At 42.9% G+C, this 18,454-nt stretch overlaps 1 protein-coding gene across 1 annotated transcript in view; it reads left to right on the top strand.

The window, feature by feature from the left end:
• The window catches only part of tanc2b (tetratricopeptide repeat, ankyrin repeat and coiled-coil containing 2b), a 72,175-nt gene that overhangs the window by 16,809 nt on the left and 36,912 nt on the right, over positions 1-18,454 (top strand). Inside the window, exons 2-4 of the mRNA XM_077626042.1 lie at positions 2,019-2,126; positions 9,595-9,666; positions 11,794-11,991. Coding sequence (XP_077482168.1) covers positions 2,060-2,126; positions 9,595-9,666; positions 11,794-11,991 — 337 coding nt within the window. The 5' untranslated portion in view covers positions 2,019-2,059. The remainder of the gene's footprint in view (positions 1-2,018; positions 2,127-9,594; positions 9,667-11,793; positions 11,992-18,454) is intronic.

The following is an 18,454-nucleotide window of genomic DNA, read 5'->3' as shown; positions in this document are numbered from 1 at the left end:
GACTATAAGGCGCACTTAAAAGTCTTAAATTTTCTCCAAAATAGACAGGATGCCTTATAATCCAGTGTGCTTTATATATGGAAAAAAAATTAAATATGTCATTCATTGAGGGTGCGCCTTATAATGCAGTGCGCCTTATAGTCGTGAAAATACGGTAACTTGTTTTTTTCTACTATAATTGTTGAATAATAGGATATCGTCGATTGATTTCATGAGCCATGTAATGAAAACTCCTCTTTTGTCGCAATGTGTTCGCATGTAGTTTGAGTTTTGTCTGTTCCACAATTGTCAGTAACTTTAAGACTGTTCATTAAATTTAGATGACACAAAAATAACACAAAGCGCTAACTCGGTCAGTGTTTTCCCTCTGGAATCGTGCCTTGGCCAACCACCCCACCCCGATTGCATCTGCATTTGTTCTTCTAAGACTTTGAATTCACGGGCCATTGGGTAACCGGAGTAGATCCAACGGGGGTGCCCCGCCAACCTGCCCTTTGCCATTAAAGCCGCTTTATCGATCGCGAGTAAGCCCGGTAATTAATGGCCGGGGCAGACGGGCGGACCTTTGGGGGGAGGGTGGCGGCCTGCTCGCACCTGCTGCGAGCATCCCCGCTTTTGTTCTAGTCCGGCCGGCACGCATCGATGCAAATAGGTATTGGCAGAAAAGGATGGCGAGAAAGAAATTTCAAGTCATCCTGGGCTGAATGGCGCTCCCTCGTTGGTCCGCATCCGCTGACGCACTCGGTCGCCCCGTCGTGCCGCTTTTCTTGGCTTGCCTTCGGGTGGCCGGAACGCCGGGTCAGCGAGAGTGGGAACGAGCACTCGCACTCCTCGCGTCCTCCTCCAGCTTTTGGCTCTCTCGCTCGTTCTCGTCTCCATCCCTCCGAAATAGATGGAGGCCTGCGAGCGTTTGTGACCACTAGCCGGGCAAATTCAACGATCTGCGGACGTCGCTCCACTGACTTTGCACGCATCGCCGCCTCCCCCGTGTTCTCGTCATCGCGCATCGTTCGCACGCACTCAAAAGCCACGACGCTATTGTTCACTGTGCGTATTTTTATTATTATTATTGGCCCGGCTTCCGTCACAATGAGTAAGAATCTTCTGGGGCGGTCTGAAGCGGGGCCCCCTCCATTGGTTGCACTTTACTGCGGTCGTTAAGTCGTGACCCACTTTAAAGGAAGCGCGTAGATTTATCAAATTCAGGCCCGCCTACTCATTTTGATAGTTTTAGGCCCGCCGCACGGTCGAAGATGACAGCGCGGTTTGGGTACTTCATTCATGAGGGAACAAATCGCCAGACTGTATTTTTACCTTGGAAAGGTTGTGAGTAAATGCTGTTTTCGAAAGGCCACAGTTTAAAAAATATATCACAATAAGCATTCATTATAAAAAGAATGCTCTGCAATCTGTAAATATAAAGAAATAAAAACACAATAAATGGAAATAACATCGTCAACACAGTAGGTTAGGTTGGAATTTATTTCATCACGTATTCGGGAAATTTCTTGGTTGCAGTAGCAAGACAGACGCAAGACACACAAGACATTGTAAACCTAGTTAAAAAAACTGGAGCCACACTAATCGTAATTGTAAACGAGTTGGCCATTTTTCACTGATGATCCACAACACAGCACCAAACATGAATACATATATAATAAAATAACGTTTGTTATGATAAAAAAAGAATAAATTAAAAATATACTTTTTTATATTCAACAACTACACTTCTAAAAGACTATCCACATCATTGGCAAACATTTATGGTTGTCTTTAGTCTTTTTCAAACTACTATCCTAATACTACACATATATATTTTGATTTAAAAATGTTAAAAATTGGTGACATGCCAACAACTATTCACATAACGGTAAAAAAGTTATTCTGGACTAAATATGTCTTTCTATTGTATGTCCATTGTGCTACCCATTATAACCACCACGTCCATTCCGTGTCCATATTAAATCAATGCAATGGTGCATAATGAAACCAAAATAATTATTTCCTTTCCTCAACAGATTGTGGTGCGGTGTGCTCCAACACATCCGGTCATCCCGCCATGTTCCGGAACAGCTTGAAGATGCTGCTGACGGGGGGCAAGGCCAACCGCAAGAGTCGCAGCAGCGGTAAGTCCAAAAAAACAGCTTCCCACTGTACTGATGTCGTTTTTTTTGTTCGTACTTTGACGAGAATTGGTCGACAGGTTCCGCGTTCGCTCGCTTTCCGGTCGTCATGGGAACGTGGGCACATGTACTAGCGAGTCTGAGTTTGTGGACAGGACAATTAGTGCTGGTGGCTTGATTGGAAAGTGTGAAAAAAAGGTTGAAGGTCGACTTGCACTTGCATGGCTAATTAGTGTGAGCAAGTGATAGAAAAAGAAAAAATATCTCAGCTTGTCGGTTAGTCGGGAAAGAACAAATGGCGTCATTCAAGTTTTTTTTAATGCCACGCACTCGAACCGCACGACTTTTTTACTTGACTCATAGATAGACAATAATAATAATAATAATAATAATAATAATAAACAATCTGCTGCTTTGTGGCTAGCAGGCAAGTTTGTAACTGTTGAAAGATGACGTGCAAACAAAAATGGGATTGTTTGGGAAAATGGATCTGGGAAAGTAATGTTGCTCAACATGGGCACATGATTTCCCAGTACTCCCTGTTACCGATGACGCCATTTTAATGGTGCAACACTGCTATCGGTATTTGTGCTGACGGGAACGTGAGCTGTTTCTAGCATTTCTGCACACGAGGACCATGAGTAGATCGCCACCGTCCTCGCCGATACACGTCAGCACCGCACGATGGGAGCCTCTGGAGACAATCCAGCGAGTGACAGATTGGTGCCTGCTGATCCACAGACGTTACGCTTCCTTCCTGGGCCTCCCCACTAAGGAAAGAGCGCCATGAATGGAGGGAACGTGGACTTGTGGCCAGGATTGAATGAGTCCAATATCATTGATATCCCGTACTGACAACAAGTCTCAAAAGGTTGACATTGTCCAAAATTAATGACAAGACTGACCAGATATGAATATGCAGGGAACGTATTCTGAAATGTTTGCCGTCATGCCACTGCGACGGTACTCGGTCGTTTGGTCGCCCGGAAGGTTATTGATAATTACCATTTAAATCGTTGCTCAAATTCCCTAAATACAAACTGCGAATTACTATTTAGTTATACTTAATGCCCTATTAATTATTAGGCTAAAGAAAAGCTCAAAATGTCCCGTACTTTTATTGTGTTTTGTTGGAGAACTTGTTAAGACCCTGACGGACGTCGCTTCTTAAAGGGACAACGCATGTACATACAAACTCTTCTACACTCACACGTCGGCTCAGTCAAACTGCTCATGGCCAATGTTGGCTTTTATTGATGCGTAGACCGTGTTGTTTTACCTTGTTTTGTCGCCTGACTTTTGGTCGCCGGACATTTGGTCGCCGGTTGTTTGGGTCCGGGCGACCAAAAGACTGGCGACCAAAAGACGGCGACCAAAAGACCGGCGACCAAACGACCGCACACGCACTGCGACACGTTAGTTTTCAACAATAGGGAAGTGCACTAGGTCCATATATTTTTTTTACCAGAAGCATGTGGGCAGCGTGCCGCGTGGGTACAAAAGGAGAAGAAGAAGATGCAATGCCCATCCGTCTCCTCCTCCGCGCTCTGATCACAGCGTCATTGCGCGCCACAAAATGTTAGCACGACCTGCCGTTTTACTTGGAAAAATTGTGTTTTTGACAATGACAGAAGACCAACACCATAATGAACGTATACAAATATATTGTCAGGAGAAACGACAACCCAAAAGTATCAGATAAATGGCCAAGTGATGAATATACGTGCAATATGGATGGGTATGAGTGACTGGAAACGCGGTGCTGTTGACGAACCAGTGAAGGAATTCTGCTGCTGGCGGAAGAAGCGGAGGATGACGGCGAAGGGGGGAGGCGGGTGAGAGCTTGTTTCCGCCTGCGTGTGTTTGTGCGTGTGAGCTGAAGCGCGACTCGTTGAGTGGATGCGTCCTGACACCTGGCGCTCCCTTCGCCCGCCGCTCACATTCTCTCCTCTCCGGGCTTGTCTGGTCCGTCCTCCTCCTCCTCCTCCTTCTTCTTCATCTTTTGTCCTCTCTCTCCCTCTCGCTCACTCGCTCCTCTCTCGCTTCCATCCGGTACTCCGCCTCGGTCCCCTGCCCGGCGTCCGATCCTTTTGTGTCGGTATCTCGCCTCGCCTTGCCTCGCTATGGCGCAGGATTTTTACGGCTCGGGGCGACCAGGCACTCGGCTGACCAAGGTGAGATCTGCTTGTATGGGGAATGGGTGAAAGGGTGAAAGGGTGAGGCAAAGCGAGGATGGAGCAGGCGCTCGCTCATCTGTTGATCATTTGGCAGGATTTATTGGCAGCTGAGATCTCGTCGTGCATCTCTTGGCGCCTCGTGTTTGCCGTCTTCATCTCAAACTGGCTTTGAAGTGATCTTGTTTTGTTCAGGACCGTCGTTTGATTCCAGTGTGTGTCCGTCGGATTAACTTGACTGGAGAGCCACACCTTTTTACAAATGGCCAAATCTTACTCTCTGATTTATTGTCTTTATAGAGCATGTTTTGGTAGATGTTAGGGTTATTAGTCTACAGTAGATATTTTTTTTGTTCTCAAGGGAAAGTATTTCCAGCTAAAACGATAAGGTATGATTTAGTTTGTCCAATTTAAACTAAAAATCTATCATTTTAAGTCTACTATGGTTAGTTTTTAAATAAGGAAACTCATCTGGAAGTACATGAACTGCGTAGAAGTGACACTTTGTAAGTCTTGAAGCTAAATTGAAATGATATTTTAGTTGTTGTTTTTTTAATTTTCTGTACATTTAGTGGATGAAAGTATACCAAAACCTTTTTTGATAATAATTGCTGTCTGGACTCTCATGTTGACTATTTTATGAAAATTAATCACTAATGTGGCAATATTTGTTTTTGGATTCCTAGTTTACCTTTTGGTGCAATACATATTTTGACCCCAAAATCTTTGCACCCTTCTTTTTAACAAGGGACAAAAAAGAAAACATACATCGTTTCTGCTTAGAATGGACCACCTTCTTGATTTATTCCATTTTTTAAAAGTCATCCATAAAAGTAGAAATGTTGCCTTCTTGTCGTGCTTTTGCACCAATAAACTTTAATTAAATGGAGGACGTCCACTCAGACGAACTTCTATTGCTGCCATTCACTGCAATCTTAGAAACCTTTTCAATCCAATGACGATGATCGGAAAGAAGACATCCCTATACACGATGTTAGTTGCTAACGAGAAGACAAATGACAAGAGTATAGGTGGTTTTTTTCCTCCCGCCCACTCCGACATTTGCGGAGAACAAAAGGAGGAGCAGGAGATCAGGTTAATGAGTCTCGGCCACATCCTCGAGTCTCTCTTTAGCCCTCCTAAACTCCGAGTCGGCCTTCTCGTTACGTTTGCGTCTTCATTCATCTTCCTCCTCCTCCTCCTCTTCTTCCTCCTCCTACTCCTCCTCCTCCATCGCCACTTTCATCCCGGCCGACTCCTTCCCATTCGCCTTATTTGTCAGGTTCCACTCTCGCCCACGTCGCCATCCTCTTGTGCTCGCCGTCATCAGCGCACGCCGCTCGCAATCCGACGCGCCGTCTCCAGAGCTTCATTTGGCAGAGCGTGGTGGCGCTTGATGCCTCCGTACCATTTTTCATTTTGATTAGAAGGCCTGGGGCAGAGAAAAAAATATTGTCATTTAGGTGTCGGAAAGAGATATCCGGGTGATCGGAAATGGGCTTCTGACTGAATTTAGATGGGATTTAATTAGTTTGACGTAGTTTTAAAGTCTCAACTAAAAATAGCTCAATTCATCACAGTCCTTGACTACATTTATATATTTATATTATTCTTTATTTTTGATTTTATACACATGTAAGTTAAGGAAACCCCAACTCAAATACGTTAATTTATCTAAGTGGCTGACCAAACTTTTGCATATCGGCAAATCCTGTAAATCAGGTGACTCGGACTGGCTTGCAAAATAATGACAATTCCTTTAATAATGATAATTTCTACTTAAAAAAAACATGATTTCAAAGTGGCGGCCCGGGGACCAAATCTGGCCCGCCGCATCATTTTGTGCGGCCCGGGAAAGTAAATCATGAGTGCTGACTTTTAGGATCAAATTAAAATGAAGAGTATATGTATATTCAATTTCCTGATTTTCCCCCTTTTAAATCAAATTGTAATTTTTTAATCAATTTTTTTTCTGTGTTTTTAGTTCAAAAATCATTTTGTAAAATGTAAAAATATATATAAAAAAAGCTCAAATAAATATTGTTTTAGATCTATAAATAACTGAATATCCAGGGCTTTTAATCCAGTTCTTATAATCCATTTATTAAAAAAAATATATATATTATAGTAGTAGGGTATAGATGTATATTCAATTTCCTGATTTTCCTCCTTTTAAATCAATAATTATAATTTTTTTAATCCATTTTTTACGTGTTTAGTTCAAAAATCATTTTGTAAAATCTAAAAATATTTAAAAAAGCTAAATAAACATTGTTTTAGATCTATAAAAAACTAAATATTCATGGCTTTTAATCCAGTTCTTATAATCCATTTATTAAAAAAAAATCTAAATATTACATCTAAAATGGTCTAAAATCAAGTTGACGTGAGCCAAATTTCAAACACTGGAGCATCAGAGTTGTGAGGCAGCCGCTATAACCACTTAACCACTGTGCTGCTCCATATAGAGTCCTCGCCATTGCAGCAACAATGAGAGCAAAGTGACCAAAAGCATCCGTCTTGATGTTTTATTATTATTCTTTTTTTCCTCGCGCTTGCATTTCCTTGCGCGAGTCTATTTTTGCCGCGTGTGATGTAACAACACAGTGATGTACTGGAAGCCTCGCCAGCTTCTATTCATTTTCAAAATTATTATTATTTTCTTTTCAAAACCAAGACCACCCACTTGCGACACAGCTTCCTGTGCCAGTGTAGGAGTCGATGTTTTTTTTTTAACATATATCTGACATTGCCAACACGCTCCATCAATATACTTTATTACTGCCAAGTAGCCAATCAAAAAACGGTGACGTTGACTTATGTCGTTCCTTCATTCCACATTTTATATACACATTAAGCTACTGTATTCGTTGAGTGTTCAAAAATATTAGATACAAAATGCAAGCAATAATATGGAAATAGTTGACAGAATTTTAGAACAATGCTAATTTTTGGCAATGTAGTAAATTACTATTGTATTGAATAAAAATATTTTACACCAATGAATATTATTCCAAGAATTCAAAAAGCCAGGTTAAATATAAAATAATTTCACAAACATGACACAAATATTTGCTGCGCCAAAATGAAACCACAGAATTGTTAGAATATATTCTTTCCAACAGTTACAGAAAAATTAAATATCTAATGATGTGATATCCAAATTATTAAACCTTATATATGCAATAATATCTTTGAAACCGTAAAATACAGAAATTTCAGACCAAAACACATCATAGTTGGATGAAAAAAACTCATAAAACTCACAAAAAAATGCCCATATAAAAAATGAAATACAATCCATATGTAATATTTGCTATAAAATTACTTTTAAAATGACTTAAAACTATTACAATGAAGAATTCACAATTATTTAACAAAAAAAACTTACTCGCATTTACTAAAAATGTTGTCAACAAACAACCAGAAAGACAATACCATAACAAATGAAACAGTATTATGGATTATCAGATATAAAAAAAACATTTTTTTAATAGAAACAACAATTGTATTAGAAATAAAATGTCAGACATTTTTTGGAGTGTGGTAAAACAGTTTAACTGGGTCACGTGCCCTTGCCACTTGTCCCATAATAACTCTTTGTCCCGCTATCAAATGTTCCCAAGCAATTCCGTCACCTGAAAGAAAAGCCGTCCGACTCCAGCGAGTGTGCCGTCACGTCGGAGGCGGACAGAGGCCAAATTGTGTCGCTCTGACTTGACTTGTGTTCCTCTGGAGGAGCCGCCACATGTTTTGTCTTGTGTCCTCGGCTGGCATGAAGACGCGTCTGTGTCCTCCCTCAGTCAGGGGTCCTCCTCCTCCTCCTCCTCCTCCCCACCCGCAGAAATAGGCCACTTGTCTGCCTGCCACAACATCCTATTGTGATTAGGAAACAAGAGAGAGATCTGTGCTGAAGAATGGACTTATTCTCCCCCCGATAAATATGCACTAAAGACCCGATCCTCCAGTCTGAAGCCATTTGGACAAAGGAAGAAAAGACGAAACTTGGCAAAGGCCCGTTGACTTTTCTTGTGCCTTTTGACCAATCGCGATCACGAAAAACTAGGCTTCGTTTAAGTCTAAAGGTCATATGAAATGGTAAACAAAACAAAAATGATTGCGCTCATGTAGGAAATGAATTTGGCACTCAAATCTGGCTGTTTTTTTAAGGTTTCATCATCAAAACAGTGCATCAGCAGTTCTAGTGATGACATCACAACCAGAATTGATGATCATTTCTAGTTTTCCAGACAGAACCTCACCACCGACCGCAACGAGAGAATAGAAAGCCGATGAGTGGCATGCTAGCAAAATCTGCAACTCATTCTGGGTGTGACATCATATGTTTGGAAATTTCTCGTGGGCGTGGCCAAGACATAAACTGCAGTATTTCACAGCCCCTTTAAGTTTGGCATGAACAGTCAGCATTTTGACCTAAAAAAATCACTAAATGTTCATTATTCTGTTTTTTTCTGGAATCAACGGCAATGGCGGTGTTTTTGTAGCCTCGTACATTGGTGTCAATCTCCTGCCGGCTCAGTTCCCACGCGCACCCCCCACCCCAGCCCACCCCTCGGGCTGTTTGTATCTGATGATCGACCGGCTTGATCTTTCCACCAGTGAGGCCAAATGCTGTTCTAGAGACTGATTCTCCCTCTACGCTCTATTTCATTTAAATTTAACAAGGGGTGTCAAACCTGCGTCCCACGTGCCGAAAGTAGCTTGCTAGTCAGTCCGATCCGGCCCACAAATGCTATTTTTCTTTCCATCGTCCTTCGTAGCGGCAGACCAGCGACCACGGAAGCAATCTCTGTCGATCGGCGTCTGCCCGCTCGCGGCGATTTAACTCGTGGTGATCATTGCGCTTCATCACAACAAACAATCCGAGGACGAGAGCAGCCAAACTCCCGCCCTCTTCCGCCGTGGTTCATTCCGGGCGCTCCATCCCTCGCCCGTCATTGATCACTCGCATGTGGATCCGACCTGGGATTCAGTCGCCTGTCGTTCCTCCGGTCTTACCGGGTTTTACGCCATGGCGAGCGGGAGAAGGAGGAGAAAGTGGAGCTTGGCGGCTCGCTTCACTTTCTCCACGATCGGGGGCCGCTCGGGCCCCGGCGGGAAGGGGGTGGAGGGTCTGTGCGTGGGCAGTCTGCTCGGCATCTTGAGGTCCCACACGTGGATGGTCGGCGAGGAGCGTGCGAGCGGCGGCGTGCTTACGGGCCCCCGAGTCGTTTCCGCGGCACGTCAACGCCGCCGCGCTCAATCGCCGTCCTATTCATTTTGCTCGTTCTTCGCAGATGGCGGGAGCGAGGACCTCGGAGACCCCCGCTCGGCCGGTCTAGACCCTCAGTTGAGCTACTTTGGACAAGGTAAGCACTTTTTGCAAGTGAATCAAAGTATCACGCCGATGTTTAGACAGAATTGAAGGTGAACATTAGCAAGTATCCACAAGTGTTTATAAAAAAAATATAGTAAAAGCACAATGCTCTGTCATAACTTAGATATTTTTAAAGGTTAAAGTAATTTAAATCACATTCTATTAAAATGTAGCAGAGAATAAATAGCATGTGCAGATGAAGTGCAAGTTGAGTTTATGTGAAGCATAACAACACAGCCTTAAATCCATGTTGTTAAAAACTGTCAATTAAGAACTTTAATCTTTAAACTTCTACTGGAGTTCACCAAGTCACATAAGAATTGAATTTGAAAATAGAATACAAAATCCAAATCTTCTCAAAGTTTCTTCATCAATAGCAAACATGTGACACGAGAAAAATTATGTGTAACAAAGAATAAGTCTATAAAATGAACTTAATAATACATCTTTGCACCTTTTGAAGATGATTAAATTTGAAATATTAACTCTTTTTGAAGTAGGGATACTGACAATGTTTATCTGCAACAATTGTCTGTCTGCAATGTTCAATGTAGCAATGTCAAAGAAAATGACTTTTAAAGCCTGCATGATTAGGCAATATTTCTCCAGAAAATATTTTTTTCCCCTTTTGTATTTCTAATATTAATCAGCAACAAGAATATTGTACTCAATAGTATGAGGCAATCAAGATTTAAAAAAAAAATTGTTCTTGTATTTACTTTTTGAACTGCAGTAGGTGTACAGGAAAGTGTATTTAGCAGGGGGAAAAAAGACGGAAACATTTTGTGTAATTACCTTGTTCCCCCCCCCCACCAACCCTAACTCACTCCATTCCGTCACACCCTCCCCCGTCCTTGTTCATGTTTGGAACACTTTGACCAGTGTGGGCGTTTGTTTGTTTGGGGTCATGCAGCGGCCTAAACATGTCATTATTACATTATATCACACTAAAATCCTCCCCACTCCCCCCCCTTACTTGCATAACCAGACTTCTACTATTAACGACATTAGAGGTGGCGTCCTAGAGTCTCAAACGTTTTGTAAAATATGCAGCCCTACTGAAGCATTGAATTTCTATTGACATAATCATTTTTTGAAGGAAAACGCTGGTCTGTAGTTGCATCATGTTTATAATCATGTGTCTGTTTGTTAAGCTTGCATGCGTGTTCCGTGGAAAGTGAAACACGGTCGTGCGTACGTGCAGCCTGTCGTCCTGCCGCCCTGCCCTCTCTACGGGGTCACGTTCGCGTAGTCCAAGGGTGTCAGACTCGTGTTGGTTCGCGGGCCGCTTTAACGTCAACTTGATTTCACGTGGGCCGGACCATTTTAGATATAATATTTAGATTTTTTTTTTTTTAATGGATTAAAAGAACTGGATTAAAAGCCCTGAATATTTAGTTTTTTTTAAATCTAAAACAATGTTTATTTTAGCTTTTTTAATATATTTTTAGATTTTACAAAATGATTTTTGAACTAAAAACATAGAAAAAATGGATTAAAAAATTACAATTATTGATTTAAAAGTGTGAAAAATCAGGAAATGTAATATACATCTATACTTTTCATTTTAATTTGATCCTAAAACAGAAAGTCGGCACTCATGATTTACTTTCCCGGGCCACACAAAATGATGCGGTGGGCCAGATTTGGCCCCCGGGCCGCCACTTTGACACACGGATGTACTGCAAAAGCTATTCAAAAGTTGACATTTGGATCGTTGAGTGAGTGACTGTTTAAAAAAATAATAATAATAATAATTGGAGCAATTATTAATGACTTAGCCACCTTATTACTCATGTTAACATTGTTTTATATATTTTTTCCATTATAAAACAAAATTATAGAGCAAGTTTTTACAACATTTCTACATGTATAATAAAATAGCTCAAACCTTAACATTGGGTGACCAACTTCATTCGCTGGACAACTTTATTTATGCAAAATTGTTTGTTCAAACGTAATATGTTTGCAACCTTTGGTGCCACTCTATTTAAACTGGATGGAAAGAAGACATTTGGATCTACTTTTTTCCCCTCGCCTTAATACTTTTTCTCGGTATCGACAGTTTTTTTTACGCAAAAATATCCTTACCTAAAACATGGCCTCTACCGTTCTTCAGGTGGCAGCTTAGACGGCGACTGCGCCTTTGAGGCGGATTACTTCTCCGCCTTTCCGCCGCCGCCACCGCCGCTCTCCATGGCCGAGGGCGTCCAACACATCCGCATCATGGAGGGCGTGTCTCGCTCGTTGCCCTCGTCGCCGCTGCTCGGTCACCAGGCGCTCGGTGTTCGACTGCAGGCCGTCAAGAAGCTCACAGGTGAGCTTTTTAATCCCCTCGCTTTTAAACTTCGGGTTTTGCTGTTTGTGTGCTATGGAGTTGCTTTTGCAGTTGGGGTTTCGTAGGCAGCCACTAGGGCGCACCACATCCTGGAAGCTTTTATGGAAACATGATTCATGCTGATACATTCTCACTATGATTTAGCCATCCTGTTATTCTGCCCGTTCAAAAAATACATTGGTTAATCCCTGAATTAAGTTACCCTTAGTTTCTTAATTAGTCCACCATAAAATCAATCTAAAATTGAAATTGGCCCCCTTTTTATTTAGTAAATTCTCCAATCACTTAGGCAGCCATTTGTAAGGCTCCTTTTGTTTTGTAACCAGACAAATTAACCTGTAAGATTTTTTTAATATATATTTGGGCTTTTTAGATCATTTTTCTAGCTGGAAAAAAAGTGGAATGGTAAAAATGTCATTTCTATTGCTTCAATATTCTAGTTCTACTCTAGGTCAAATTGCCCCATAAATAGAAAACTACAAGTCTTGCAAAACAATTAGTCCCATGTTGTTACTCTATATATATGTGTATATATATATATATATATTTTATGGTTAAATATCCAAGTTGTAGGTCACATTGATCCATCCGCAATAGGAGTGTTGTCAGGGTAGGTTTCTTTTTTTTAATAGTTATATTTATCCCATCATAGATGGCGAGATCATACCTGTTTTTTTTGTTGGTCCCTTAGCAGATGAAACCTTATTTTTGGGGCTCTTTGATCAAAGTGAGGAGTGTGGATGTGCGTGCCACTTTTGTCAAGTTGTCAAATTACAGGCGCGTCGTCACTTTGGTCACAGCAGCGTTTCAGCACTTTTTTTTTCTCTGAAAAGTTGCATTTGAAGTCGTCTCAACTCCATGACTTAAAAAAAAATAGTGGAAAAAAACAGGGAGGTTTCAACAGAATTTTCACAAATATTTATGACCTAAATCTCAGGCAGTGAAAATATTGGACACCTGCTTCATAGGAATTCAACGTCAACGTAAACGTGGCGTTGCCTGGTGTCCTTCATTCGTCGTCATCGCAGCAAACACATTTGATTCCGCCACTCCGGGCTTTGTCACCCTTTAATTAAAGCGACTCAGCGGCGCGTCCCTCTCAGTGTGATCACGCCAAATGTTTGCGTACGTGAGTGTGCTCTGACGTCAAAGGCCGCAGTTGGCCCCTCGCTCCCTCCCCGTTATTCCGCTCGCGTCGGTTGGACTTTAGGACTGTTATGAACGAGAGGAATATTGAGTCAAAGTTGGAAAATCATTGAACTGAAGAGAAAGAAAAGTGATCGTTTGTTGGTTGCCTGAGAAAAGCAGATGACAAAGTGTATGGTATTGCAGGCTGGGTTTCAAATCTGAGAGCATTAGACGTGAATTGAATATAGGAATTTTGGGCCTTACTGCTGGTAACTAATGTTTAGCTTTTTGTGGCTGCTACTGTGTGACATCATATGTTCTCACCAGCTTTGCACCGATCCCCCCACGTTGGTTATTTTTAGTCTGTAACAATGGCTCATTATCAGAGCGACGCTGTATGTAATCACTCTTGTCTTTCTGCTTTTTGCGCGTATGCATACACCTTTTGGATTGTTTTGATTCTTTAAAACTATTTGGAATGGAAACCGTTGAAGGAAGATATTTCAAGGTTCTCATTTTCGTTGCGGTCCAAGTTCTATGTTGCCGTCCTTCACCATTTTGTTCAGTAGTCCGTCGAGACAAAACAAAAGCCCCGCCTTCTACTCCAGTGCCGCGTTCGGACCGGCTGCGTATTTTTCTGGTCGTCCAATGGGTTTCTAAACAAATTCACTGTCATGGTGCGTGGAAGGGCGACAGGCGGCTTTGCGACAGTTTGAGCGAGCCAATAGGCCACGCCCATGTCGTCGCAGGTCACATTTTCACGCCGCAGAGGACGTGGCCAAGTTGGTAATAGACTTGAGCGACGACGGCGAAGCGACCAATCAAATGTTTTCCCATTTACGTGACTCCATTCGACAAAAGTCCAAAGAAAGAAAGGCCGAACAGAATCTATTTTTTAATATTACAAGAAAGGAATGGTAATATTACGAGATTAAAGTCGCATTGTTACGAGATTAGTCGTAATGTTATGAGAAACAAGTCGTACATTGTAATAATATTAATAATATAGTCTATAGTTGCTTATTTATATATTTCGCTAAATGGAAGATGTTTGCTTTCATGAGATGATACTTTTGATGACATGTCAACACAAAACTCCTTTTTGCGTAAAACTAAGAGTTTGAAGTAATATTGCGAAAAAAAAAGTTGTAAAATGATGAGGTTAAAGGCGATATTTTTTGTTGTTTCGGCTAAGCGAGCGACAAAACGAAGCCGGTATGAATGTAGCTTTATTGATTAGTCTTGTCTATCACAATTGGAAGCATGAAAAAAAAGATCTTATCACGCATTTTGGTTAAAAGCAGAGTTTTTTTTAATCTATTTTTTTATCCAAGCCTAAGGGTCCTTTTCCCCTCCCATGACCAAACAGGCCAAAATCACACTTTGAGATACCAGACAGATAAACAGACCGTAATAAATCGTGAAGGATTTTTTTTTCACGCTGTACAAAGTAGGCGGAACCTTTGATGCTTCACCACGCGGCAATAAATCCAGACAACGTGGGTCGGATAGTTCAGATTTTATCATATAATATTCTGGGATTACCGTATTTTGTCCGCCAATGGATCTTTTATGAGACGGGATTGTGTGGGTTATTTCAAATTGGCAGCCCGCTGGTGACTAAAGCGTCAGCCGCCTCTCGCCGTCTTTGACGACGACAACACGCCTGCCGTGGCGTCACACGGCAGAGTTCAACTACAAATGTTTCTATTATTACTTGCGTTCGGAACACTTGCAGGCCAACGTTGGCAAACTCCTGACATTTATGAGTCTTGTCGTTCAGTGTCAAAAGTCTCTCGGGGGAAATAAGCCAAGGAGATGATTAATATAGAAGAAAAAAAAGAAAATAGTCTCGCTTTTGGCACCGAATGTCAGTGAGAAAGAGGGCTGCAATTTCAAGGGTAAAACAAGGACACACCGTAGCGTCCGTTTAACCTCTCGCTGCGTCTTTTCATTAAAACCCCAACAAAATCTTCCCCTTTGTGAACCCGCGTCTCCGTCAGCTGCAAATCGCCGTGCCTTTTAATAACCGCGCTCTCCTCCCGCCCTCGTGTTTTTTTCTTTTTTTTCCCTGATTATGCTCACTCCATTCCCACCCTTTTTTCCCTCCCCCTCCTTTTTTGCTCGCCGGTTGCCATGACAACAGCAGCACTGCGCCATTCATCCATCGGCAGGACCCGGGCTCGTGTTGACGCGCCGCTCATAACGACGCCGAACGTCGGAAGCAGACGCGCCGCTCGCTTCTTTCGGCCCGCTCTTTATTTTTCCGGGAGGGTGAAGGTTACCTAGTAAACTGGGGTGTCACCTCTACGAAGGGTACCCTCCCACCAGCCTCCCACCCCTCCCGCCCCCCCCCCCCCGTCCCCCACGGAGGCGCAACCGCCTTCTTCCTCTACACTCCTCCCCTCGCCGCCGTATCGCTTACTCGAGTGCAGCATCGCTCCCAAAAACCCGAGGAGATCCCACTCCCGCCCCACCCTTCCCGAGATAGGAGGACCCCCTCGCTCGAATTGTCTCGCCCGCCCGCTCCGGAAGGACGTACGCCTGGACGGGAATGCGGGATCGCTCCTAATGAGAATGGTGAGCGACCGCCGCGCCCTCCTCGCCCGTCAGGTGACGCCGGTTCGACGCCTTATCGGAACGTAGATTGTGGAGGAGCCGTGAAGAGAGCGGTGGGATTAAGTGGGGGTGTTTTGGTGAGTTCGGGCGTCAGCGTGGGTGAGCGTTCAATTTTCTTTTGAGTGCGTGTGTGTGTCTAAGCATGAAACGTGGTTGGCTAACGATGCACCTTTCCCCAGCGTAGCGTCAGACTATGTGGCGTTGATATCTTAAAGTTATCAGGCGTTTTTTGGGGGGTGGGTGTCGGGTGATGTTGATGCCCACAGGAGGCTCCACCCACTACCGTTTCCCCATTGGGGCCCGGCGAGTCGCTGTTGAGCAAGTGGAACAAAATGTCTTGATAACAGTTTTTTGAACAGAACCACCTTCCTCTGTTGTTTGGCACCGAGTCCCGATTGGGTGATGACCAAGTTCAGATAAGCGTTGCAGTCCCACGTTGTCGTCGAATAGTTCTTCAAGTGTTCATTGAAGTATTTATTTTCTTGTCCTTGTTCTGTCATTTAGGGTGAAAATCACAACTAACCGAATTGTCCTACAGGCAAAACAGCTTTTGTAGCCAAGCTGAAACTTTGATAATATAATCATGAATAATTTAGGGGAGCTACATTCCAGACAGCTAGTATAAAGTTATGACTTTCAATTTCTAATTATGAAGACTTTCTTGGAATGTCCCATTGTCAGAATTCGACAAATAGCGTAACTGATCTGTTAACATCAGTTCATCCAAAAAACAACAACACTTTTCCAGTCTTCTGAGAAACTGTAATCCCTAATTTCTAACCCTAACTGAGTGTCTGTTTTCCTGTGAGTCTTCAATGATCTTTTGTTAGCTCTACTTAGATTTAACCAGATACAATTGCATGTAAATACCATCAGTAAAACCATATTATCAGCTTCTAAAATGCAAGCCATAGCCAAATAGCCCTCTTAACGAAACAAGAGATGTTAAGAAGGCTCTTGCCACAAAAAACGCACGGCAACGGTGGCGAATAATCTAGGAATAGGGGAATTATACTATACTATTAGGGTTGGCAGTCGGTTAGCATCTGTTTGCGCTATACTGAGGTCTAATTGGACACAGTCGCATGTAAAAGCCAACAGGAAGACATTTAAAGCTGCTGTTGAGTGCGTGCCAAAGCAAAACAGATCCCCGAGCCGTTCAGGAACACAAAATTCCGGTAAAGCAACAGTATCAATAATGATGCCTTTATTCTTGAATATTGTGCTTGAAAATTCTCAACCTGGCTGCAGTTTTCGCACAGGGTTATTTTAAAAGCAAAAATAATGCAGTCTGCCTGCAGCTTAGAAGACAAAATACACCTTTTGTAGACCTCATTTGTCTCAGCCTTTTACAGTCTTTTTTAACGTGCTCTTCAGTTGTACGAGACTTAAAAAAAAACCCTTTGTCTACACTCTGTTCGAATGTAGTTATTTCTCGTTACCTTGGTGTTTAGCAGTCCCCGCAGTGTGCTATTAATAACCTTGAGAGAGGTCTGCTTACAAAACAGAGGAGTGTGTTACGTACGCCATTAAGAGCGTTTGTGTGTGCGCTCGTCCGAGTGTGTCCGTGGCGTTTCAGCACTGCGCAATGACACCAGCGCCGGCCGGCATTAGCATTCAGCGCGCCTCCGTCTGCCACCGGCAACATTTGCGCCGTCGTTTCGGGGCAGCGTCCGTCTGGTCGCCGGCGCCGCCGTTGCCCGCTAAACCCGCCGCGGCTTCGGGGCGTTTGCCTCCTAATCGGTTCTGCTTTGCCTCGCTTGTCTTCTGGAGATCTTTTCCAGTGACAAGAAGGGTGCGGTCCGAAGGTTTCGGCAGGCCCGAAGGGGATAAACGCCACCCGCGTGGCGCCAGGCTTCGTGAGGCGTTCATGTTATTTGCGGTCCTTGCCTTACTCGGTGGGAGGAATTGACGTTTTCGTAGGGAGGGATGACATATCTTCTGAATTCTGCTAAGTCATGGGAATACAGAACCGGAGAAAGCAGCCCTATTTGCGTTTACTCGGGCGATTGAACTCTATCATCCGAAGCCCTGAGCATTCAGCCATGGAAGACCAATGTTGATTTTTTTTTCTCGTTGCGAGTCAGTGTGTTTCACAGATTCACAGCAATTCTAAACCTTACATGGCTTAAAACTGCGAGACTGCAGACCCGAAAGAAGCAAACACATTAGACCACATGTGTCAAAGTGGCGGCCCAGGGGCCATATCTGGCCTGCCGCATCATTTTGTACGGCCCGAGAAAGTAAATGTGTGCCGACTTTCTGTTTTGGGATCAAATTAAAATGAAGAGTATAGATGGTCCCGGTCCCACTTTCAATTTTCTGTTCCGACTCCTCGCACAATAAAAACGAGTCAACTACGTTTCTCCATTGAGTTATAGTTCATCTGCCCTTGCTTCTGGGTTCGTCTATGCAGAGGCAAACTGTTAGCTATTTTATTTTTATTGTACAATTTCAATAGATGTGGATCTGCGGGAATCTTGATCATTTATTTTCGAATACTCTTTGACAAGAGTCTATGATTGACTTAGCACATGTGTCAAAGTGGCGACCCGGGGGCCAAATCTGGCCCGCCGCATCATTTTGTGCGGCCAGAGAAAGTAAATCATGAGTGCTGATTTTCTGTTTTAGGATCAAATTAAAATGAAGAGTATAGATGTATATTACATTTCCAGATTTTCCCCCTTTTAAATCA

The sequence above is a fragment of the Stigmatopora argus genome, chromosome 18 (assembly GCF_051989625.1).
Source record: "Stigmatopora argus isolate UIUO_Sarg chromosome 18, RoL_Sarg_1.0, whole genome shotgun sequence".
NCBI lineage: Eukaryota > Metazoa > Chordata > Actinopteri > Syngnathiformes > Syngnathidae > Stigmatopora > Stigmatopora argus.
Note: the sequence above shows the minus strand (reverse complement) of the source record. Positions and strands in the feature narration are given on the sequence as shown.